The following is a 9,627-nucleotide window of genomic DNA, read 5'->3' on the forward strand; positions in this document are numbered from 1 at the left end:
CACCCACTTACCAATTGATTCATTCCTTGCATACACATCTACCTACTGATCTCCTACCTATCTGGCCATCCATCCATCCATCCATCCATGCATCCGTCCTTCTGCAAACATGCCTGCATTGGCATACACACATAAACTGGCATACAGCTTTAATCAGCTACAAATGCAACTGGTTGAAGTGCCTGCTCTGCAGAGAAGAGCTCTTCCTTGCAGGCTCTCACCCCAGCCCTTTTCCTTCCTTCTTCAGGGTCCCGCATTTCTCATCACTAATTCCAATTTCTTCCTTCTTTTCCTAGCCTATAGTATTTGGGACATGTTTCTATGACACATCTATCTGTCCCTGTGCATCACTTATGTCCCCAGTCTGAGCAACCCAGGCTGTCTTGTCACAAGGGAGAGGTTGTGTGAACCCACGGCAGCCACAGATGGTGGCCTGACTTGTCGGTGGCAGGTGGGAAAGAGTGGTCACTTCAGCACTCATTGTGTTTATCCAATGTCTGTGCCCCAGGCTCTTCTTCAGACGGCACTACCCCCTCAACACTGTCACCTTCTGTGACCTGGATCCCCAGGAGAGAAAGTAAGTCTGTTGTAGACACCTTCTCTGCCACCCATCTCTAGAACACTGAAGTATGTGTGTGTGTGTGTGTGTGTGTGTGTGTATGCATGTATTTGGTTCAACCTGATAATCTGTCTGTGTCTGTGGGGCTGTGAGTAATTGTGTTGGGTGTCTTTTTGAGTTCCTCCCATCTCAAATGTGGGGCCCCTCCCAGGGCCTCCCATGCCCACTTCCACCCCCTCTGCCATGTCCTGACCTTAAATCTGCTTCTCGTCTTCACACTGGGGAAGACTCCTTGGGAGGCAGGCCACAGTGTTCTCTCCACCTTGAATGCCCCCCACTGTGTGATTTTTGGAGGCTCCCACCCCCTGGAATGGGGGCCCCTTCACTTTGCCCCAGATGGTCTGGGCACACACAGGGCTGGGCTCTGAGGAGAAGGAACAGTAGTTTGCGCTGACGTTTCTCTCTCTCCACAGGTGGATGAAGATGGAAGGAGGTGCCCCTGCCAAGTAAGTGTGGCTGCTCCCCTGCCCCAGCTGGCTGGTCTTTGTGTTCCTAGGGGAGGGTTAGCAAGGGCAGGTTTAGGATCTGGGACCAAGGGCTGGCAAAGGGCAGCAAGGGCCTCTGTGCTGTGGTCACTTAGCTTCAGGAAAATGCTTGACCAGGCAGCCAGGCCTTTGTTGCCCTTTTCTGCCTCAAGGCCAAAGGCTCAGCCTCCAGTCTTGCCACCTCCCCTGTCCTAGGACCACCAGGAACCTGAGGAAGTGGACGGGAAGCTGAGAGTTCACTGGAGGTGGTGGCAGTGGGGCAGGAGATGTTGAATGATCTTTTCTGCCCAAATCCTGGCTTCCCTGATGCTTGCCCTTTGGGTAGGCTTCCGTGACTCTTGTGGCTGGGCTAGACTTTCTCATCGCAGTGTGGGAACCCAGGAAGTCTGAAGTCCGGGGATGGCCCTAGGACCCTTTGGCTGAGTCTTTCATCCATTCAGCATGTCCTACATGCCTCCAGGGAGCTCAGCCCTGGAGTATTCAGATGATGACCAGGAGCCTGACTCTGCCCTCAGGAGGCCTGATGTTGGCATAATGGATGAGACAAGTGTATAAACAACACGAACACGCTTCAGTGATTTTCAAACTATGTTCCAAGGGACCCTGGAACCCTCAGGTTGCAACTGAACTATTACTATTGCAGTTATTTGTCAGGCTGAATCGGGGTTTTCTCAGTATCATAAACTGAAACAAAGTGCAGCTGACCCTTGAACAACCCAGGGGTTAAAGGCACCAAGCCCCTGTTCCATTGAAAATCCATGTATAACTTTGACTCCCTGAAAACTTAACAGCTGATAACCTGTTGTTGACTAGAAGCCTTACCAATAACATAAGCAGTTGATTAACATACATTTTGTATGTTATATGTATTATCTACTATCTTCTTATAATAATAAGCTAGGGAAAAGAACATGTTTTCTTTAAATTGTTGCAAATCTCCAAAAAATTTTCCAATGTATTTATTGAAAAAAATCCACATGTAAGTGGATTTGTGCAGTTCAAACCAGTGTTCTTCAAGGGTCAGCTGTACAGGAATAAACTGGGCACTGAAGCTAACATATGATCATCACTATAAGTCCACATTTCACTTTGTCAGGTTCATCCAAACAGCCCCGTTTTTCTCACTGATTGACTTTATAATAGGTAAATGTTAAGCTGTTGAATTGAACCATTTATAGCGATAAACTGCTTTTGCCTTTATATAATCAGACTTCATGTAAGATAGGAAAGGAAAGTTAGTGAAAACCTGAAAACCGCAGCTGAATGAGACACATGGAGACAGTATGACCCACACATCTGTGGGTGTAATAAAAGAGAAGGCATCAAGGCAGGGAGAGACTTGGGAAGGTTTTGGGAAAGAACTTAGACTTACAATTATAATTTTAAAATGGGAATTAAAAGACAGTACCATTTGGACAGGTAGACATGGGTGTGGGGGTAGGAGAGGGACAATTTCAAGGGGATGGGGATGATTGCAGGTGCAACCACCAGTCTGCAAGCTCCCTGATGTCACGTGAGTGAGCGGCCCAGTTGGAAGAAGGTCCTGGGTGACCAGTGACCTCCAAGCTTGTCTTGCAGCCACCACAGCCTTCTTGTGGGTTCATAGGGTCGTTAGGGCCTCTGCGTCCCTGACCCCGGCCAGGCAGGCCAGAGCTTCATGCTCACACACCCCCAGACCCTGCAAGGCAGGGATGGGTCAGGGGTAGAAGTGGGCTGCTCCCAGGCCTGAAAATCTTTCTCCTCATTCAGGCGCTGGTTTTGTACTGAGCTTCCTGCTGACAGGGCCTTGTTGGGCAGGGCAGAGGCCAGGGAGACTGGGCTGGGGGCCCAGACTAAGGTGAAGCACAAAAGGCGCCTCAGGCCCCAAATTTAAGGAAGCACTCACTCTCAGGTTCTCACAGGTGCTGCGCCTTGGCCTGGAGGCTGGGTTTCCTACCTAGATCCACTCTCCTAAACAGAAAAAGTACTTAGGAATTGTTGACCAGGCCCTGGGAACCAGGGAGCTGAAATAAACAGCAGGCAGGATGGATGGGCTCTGTTTAGGCTGGCGGGGTTGGCTGGCTCTCCAGGCTGGCAAACCCAGGCAGCCGAGGTTGGTGCCCTGTCATGACGGCAGCTGGGAGCCACTCCCTGCCTGGGCCCTGACCACCCCCCATGCGCCAAAGGGCCAGAGAAGCCTGGAAAGGGGGCTCTGAGGGCTGGTCCATGGATCCAGGCTCCCCCACTGCTTGCAGAGACCATACCCAGACCTCTGTCCCATTTGTTCCCAGCCCCTGAAACAAAGTTGGGGAGAGCAGAGCTGGAGGGAGCCCAGTGGATGTGTGCACACGTGTGTGTGTACATGCATGTGTGTGTGAGATGGCAAGTTGGACCCAACTTTGCTAATCTTAGCTGTTGTGGTCCAGTCCTAGGGAGAAGGGGTTTCCATTGACATGCCCAGCTGTCCTGATTTCCCCATCTCGCTCTAATTAGCAACGTTCCGGCTGGGAGGGGACCTGAGCTCACATTCTGTTCTCTGCTTGCATATTTTTAACTCTGTTTTGCACAGTGAGAGTGCCAGGTCATTCCAGACTTGGTGCAGGGAGTGGGGGTTGGAAGGACAGGTGTGGGGACCCCGTTCCCCACCTATTCTCTTGAGCCCAGTGTTAGAGGAGCTGGTGACCCCTTGTCCTTCTGTCTCCCTGACCCTCTCCTGGTATCTGAGGAGGCCAAGCCCTTGGACTGCAGACTTACCCACGTGCGTGTGTAAGCAGAGTCGGGTAGGGGTGGGGCTGGGATGGACTGAGAGAAGCTCAGCTAGGAATGTCCCTGTTTTATTTTTGGTCTCATCCCCACCTTTTGCTGTCCAGTCTTGTCATTTGCCTCCAGCTCTTCCTCCCCCTTGCCCCCCACCAAAGGGGAATTTCTGCTTACCCCTAAACAAGTGGCTCTGTCATCTCCAGGACTTGGCTTTCTTGTCAGTGGAAGAGAGAGAGGATTCCCTCTTATGTTCCACACCGATCCCCACACTTGGGGAGTTGTGGAAAGATGGGGAGCAAGGTCAGCCTGAACATAGGCTTGCTCACCCGGGCAGCTCTCAAGGCCCGGGGTTCCTCCTGCCCACCCTCACACCTGTTCCCCCTCCCCTGCCCCTGCAGGCTCTTCGGCTTTGTGGCCCGGAAGCAGGGCAGCACCACAGACAATGCCTGCCACCTCTTTGCAGAGCTTGACCCCAGCCAGCCTGCCTCCGCCATTGTCAACTTCGTCTCCAAGGTCATGCTGAGTGCCGGCCAGAAGAGATGAACTCCAGCCATTGCCCGGGGCCACGGCAGTGGGGACGGGGCCTGTGGGGAGGGGACCCCAGAATCCTGACCACCCTTGAATCCAGAAGGAGGACTTTGGGCCAATTTTGGAGAAGGAGAGAAGAAAGTGCAACATGGGGAGAGGGAAGTGAATAGCAGAGGGGAGGGGGAGCGAGAGAGAAAGGAAGGAAGGAAGAGGTGGGAGAGAGTGGCTTGGATTTCCCTGGGTGGGTGGATGTCGCGAGATCCCCGAGCCTCTAAGACCAACCAGGCCCACCCAACTCCCCCTCCACCCTCCAAGAGGGTGGAGCTCCTCAAAGGAGATAGACCCAACCTCCCTCCTTAGGGATCCATATTTTTGGTGGGGGTGGAAAAGTTCTGTTTCCCTAACCTAACTGCTTTGCAAGGAAATCAAATGGAGAGAATCTGTTTCAGCCGCCTCTAGGGTAGATTGCCTAACCAAATAGAGCCGACATGGGACATCGAGGGGCAGAACTTCTGTTTTGGGATGTATCTCAGAGCTGAGGCACCCCAGGTTTTGTCATTCTGCCTCTAATGTGTAGTTTGTGTGTGTGTATGTGGGGTGTGTATATATGAATGTACCCACATCCTCACACATTGGTTTCTATTTGCCTCTCAGCTAGAATTATAAACAGGGATACTTGTTTGTACCCCATGTGTTGGCATACACATGTGCATACTACCCACAGAGGTTTTGAGTTAGGTGTGAAGGGCAGAAGGGAGGGGACATAAAGCCTTTTACCCAGGAGCACCCAAGATTATGGGCAACAGACTCTGGTGGGCCTGGCATCTCCCCTGGGTGCTGCCAACCACTTCTCAGTAAAGGACCTGCTGCAAGCATGGGGCTGGCCAGCCTGCAGCATCGCCCTAGGCTCTGCCTTAGCCTGGGGCAGAGCAGGGCTGGGGGAGGTGGCGGCTTGGGTCCACAGCCCTGAGGAAAAGAGCCCTCAGGGAGGGTGGCCATTGAGCTCTGGGCGTCACTCCTGCCAGCTTCCTGCCTTGGCCCGTCTTGACCTTCACGCTCCAGACCAGCCTTATCTCAGACTTGCCTATCTGCATGATGCCTTTGGGTGCTGGGGATCGAGCCTTCCCACCTCAGCCCTGCCCTGGTCTGTCCTGCAGGGTCCCCTTGGTGGGGCTTGTCCCCCTTACTTGCATAAGCCCTGCCCAGCGAGGCCCAGGGGAGATGCCTTAGCCCTTGTGCTCCCCTCTGCAGCTGTTTCGGGGACTGGCCTGTTGCTGGGCTGCGCAGGCTGTCCGCAGCAGAGCTCGGGGCTGCTCCCTCGTGCCCCACACGACCTGCCCATGACACCAAAGCCTTGCTGCCCCTCTTCCTGCCTTGTTTCCCCAGCGAGGCCAAGCTGCCCGCGGGGTGGAGGGCAGAAGGCACCTGTTCAGGCCAAAGAGCTGAGAGTCTGCTTCAGCAACTAGGAAAACCCCTGACCTCCACCCAAGGACCCGAAACTGGGATGGAAAGTTCACCAAGACTCCATTCTGGAGTGGCTTCTTAAGCCTATGGGGTCCCTTAGGGAGAGGCTTGTACTGACATATAAATATATATAATATATATGTGAGACATACTGACAGAATCTGTAAGCTAATAAAATAAGAGAAAAGGTAAAAAAAAAAAAAAGAATAGGTAAATTGACAAGAAGTATTTATTGTTTCCTTATATTGCTTTATTGCCTCCCTTTAATTCCCATCCCTTTTTATACTTACACGTGAAGTCTGAAATGTAGGGAACCTTTCTTTATCCTTGGAGCAATGGGGGGTCTCGTTGCCCTGGCCTCGGTCTTCCCTAGACCCTGTCTGGGGCCCGAGAGGTGTGCGTGTGCATGCTCCCTGCTTTCGGCCCCCTCCTTCCCTGGCAAGCCTGGGGGCCCAGCCATCAGCGCCCATACAGGAGAGGGGAGCTGGCCCCTCACCACGGGCCAGAGCGAGCGTGGGAGCCTGCAGGGGACATGGGTGTATGTGGCGCACGTGGGTATATTTTCTCCTCCAAGAAGCTGTATCTGTGTGGACATTCTGTGTCAGGGAGTTGGAGAGAAGGGTGTCTGAAGAAGGCAGGGCCACCCCCTGTGTTCCAGAGATTGAAACCTTGTGCTCAGTAACTGAGATTCCTCCAAAGTGCTCTTCCTTCTGAGGCGTTCAAGCCAGAGCCCGGATTCCCCTCTCCTCCTTCGCTGTCTACCCCGACCCTCTTCCCAGAGAGGAGACATCCCGCCCGCTTCCTTTGTAAATATCTTCCTCTCCCACTGGTTGTGGCCCAGAGACTCTCCTCCTGGTGTGGATATCCTCTCCGCCCTTGAGGCCGGGTGGAGTGTCAGACCCTTTGGCCTCCAGACTTGGGCCCGAGTCTGGGGTCAGTCTTCACGTGAGCTTTCCCACCACGCCCAGCAGCCCCCCTCCCAGGCGTGGCCAGCCTACCCCTCTTAGGCCTGAGCCATGTGTGAGCCTGGGAAGGCCCCACGGATGCTGGCAAGCTGATCTGTTCACTGCTGGGCGCTCCCTGGGAGGATTTGGTTTCTGGAGTTTGGCCTTTCCAGAAGCATGAGGGGAAGGGGTGCCCAGTTTTCACAGCAGCCCCACCTTTGGGACAGACACTGGTTGGGAAGACACCGTAGCCTCCCATGTTTCACAGGTTAGGACCATGCACTTATGTGCACGCAAACACACACACACACACACACACACGGCACTGCAGTATATTCTTGCCAAAGATTTCCTTTAAAAAAAAGCACTTTTAATAATCACTGTTATTATTGTGTAAGTGTTTTATCCTTTTCTCTCCTCCCCCAACCTTTTTTGCCGTGGCTGATTGCTGAACCTGCTTGTCGGCCAGGAGAGCGCTGTCTGGTCTTGACAACAGGCCGGTGGGGAGGGTCTGGGAGGAGCTGGCCAGGAAGAACCAACAGGAGAGGCACGGGCAGTCACCGAGCAGCCCTGTGGACCAGAGAGGCTCAGGCTCAGCCCCAGGCCCAGCCTGCCTCCCTCTGTCCAGCCAGGCCTCTGAGGCGGGCCCGGGGCCTTGCTGCGCTGGCCGGTATGGCGTCTGGAGGGAAGAGGGCAGGGAAGTGACACTCTCTGATTCAGCAGGGAAAGAGGCCCAGTGAGGTCCATGTGGCTCTCCCCTTGGGACTCGATGGGAGAACTGAGCCTGGGAACAATGGGGTGGTGACCCCAGAGGGGAAATAGGAAGGAAGTGAGCTGTTTGATCGCCTCCAGGGGTGACGAGAATGCCGCTGCCCTGTGATCTCCGTGTTCTGGCTCCCTTATCTAGCCAGGTGTTTGAGGGACAGATACATTGTGTCCTAGGTTTGGGAAAGGCCTTTTGACCCCTATCATCATCAGAGCCTGCCCCACAAGCTCTGAAAACTTGTGGACTGCCAGCAGTTCATCTCCCCTGGGTTTTGAGGAATCCCCGGGTGTGTCAGAGGGCAGGATAAGGCTGGGGGTGTCAAGTGGCTGTGTTACTGTTACAGGGAGCCGCTGGCTGGACACAGATGAGCCTTATAAAGGGGCAGCTGGGAGAGAGCAGGGCAGGGCATTCCTCTGCCCCACTTTGATTGTCCCGAGCCAAGGTTGGGTGGGCCCCTCACTCTGTCCAGGGGGCTGGAGGTGGAGGGCTGTGTAAGTGGAACATCATTTATGCCCTGGCTGCATGTCCACCACCTTTGCCTCCCAGGTCTTCTCCCCTTCTTTGGATTTTCCCAGCTTCAGGATCTGGGGAGGTCCAGTGGGCCAGTGTCCCCTCCAAGGGCTGCCTCCTGCCCCACACCTCCCCGCACTCAAGGTCCTCGAAGAGATCACAGTCTGGAAGCCACTCTTCACCCAGGTCCTTCACCCAAGGCCGGGCCCCGGAATCCTGAGACTGGAGTCCTCTCACCAGTAGTGACACAGGACGTGTGTGCGTTCGTGTGTGCAAGTATGGGTGTATGTGCATGAATATTTTGCTCGTCTCTTTAGGGATTGTGGGAGTGGGGGTCAAAGGTGGTGGGCAATGGGATGTCAAGTTCAATATCACCCAGCAGTGAAAGGAACTAGGAGGCGGGGCCTATGGGGCCCCAGTTGGTGGAATCTCAGCATTGGTGATGGTGAGGGTCTTCTGCACGAGAGCGGTTTGGGAAGATCTGGGCCTTCTTGGGTCCTCTGATGTCTGAAGTGTGTGGGACTTCTGTACTTCCCACACCTGGGCTCCTCCCAGCAGCGAGGTAATTATAGAGGGACCTCCCAAGTTTGAGAATCGGTGTTAAAACAGTTTGTGAGACTCTCCTGTGTGTCCATGTTTGGTTTGTGTGTGTGAGAGAGCACCTCTATCTGTGCAAGCTGTTTTCCCATTTTTCTGTCCTCCTCTTGACATGTCATTGAAAAATAAATGTAAGAAATTCCTTACAACCCTCCCCTGTCCCCACCCCTGTCTCCCAAGCCCTTAGCAGGAAAAACAGAATAATTCAGTATGGTCCCCATCCTCTGGCTGTGTATTTATATAGATGGAAATATACTTTCTATTTTGTATCATTGTGCCTATAACCCTTGCCACCTTGTATAAACCCTGATGTATGCTACTTACCCTGGATATGAATGTATTGTACACTGATGCCACCCACTCTGTACAGCTGCCTAGTTCCTTTGCGACCCATTGTATGGCTTTATAAATGAATAAGTGAAAGAAAAATCCATGCTTATCTAGCTGTATTGTTTGGAAAAGGGTCTGTCAGGTCTCTGGGAGGAGAAGGGGCCTCACCTGGGCTCCAGATACGTGGTGGGCTTTGGGGAGGCCTCTGGTGGACAGCTCACCTCAGATCCTCTCCGTGGTTTTCCCACCATCCAGGTCCTGTTTCTGATTCTATGAGTGTTTGTCTGGACTTTCCAGCTAAAAGAGCAACTCAAACTGGTTTCAGAAGGAAAAAAAGGAATGTACTGGCCCACATGACCCAAGAAGTCAGGCACAGTTGGCTCCCTCCAGTGGTTTGATGGTAGAATCAAGAATTTGTCTCCATCACTTGGGTCTGAATTGGCTTAATTTTCAGGTGAGCTCTGTTTCCGGGGTGACACCACCAGGGACCCAGGATATGGCCACTCAGTATTTCATCCTTCCAGCAGGGCAGTCCCAGGAGAGAGTGAGTTATTTTCTCCCAGTATTGGAAAACCTGGGACAAATGTTCTTTGGCTCTGGGAGACCCTGCTTGAGTCCCATGACTAACTCAAGAAACCACCCTAT

General features: G+C 53.1%; 1 protein-coding gene across 14 annotated transcripts in view; it reads left to right on the forward strand.

The window, feature by feature from the left end:
* Positions 1-9,083, forward strand: part of TNS1 (tensin 1) — a 229,600-nt gene extending 220,517 nt beyond the window's left edge. For all 14 annotated transcript variants that reach the window (XM_037015945.2, XM_037015948.2, XM_037015950.2 and 11 more), the window contains 3 exons: positions 509-577; positions 1,033-1,065; positions 4,242-9,083. In XM_037015945.2, coding sequence (XP_036871840.2) covers positions 509-577; positions 1,033-1,065; positions 4,242-4,386 — 247 coding nt within the window. In that variant the 3' untranslated portion in view covers positions 4,387-9,083. The remainder of the gene's footprint in view (positions 1-508; positions 578-1,032; positions 1,066-4,241) is intronic.
* The last annotated feature ends 544 nt before the right edge of the window (positions 9,084-9,627 follow it).

Source organism: Manis javanica, chromosome 12, assembly GCF_040802235.1.
Source record: "Manis javanica isolate MJ-LG chromosome 12, MJ_LKY, whole genome shotgun sequence".
Lineage (NCBI taxonomy): Eukaryota > Metazoa > Chordata > Mammalia > Pholidota > Manidae > Manis > Manis javanica.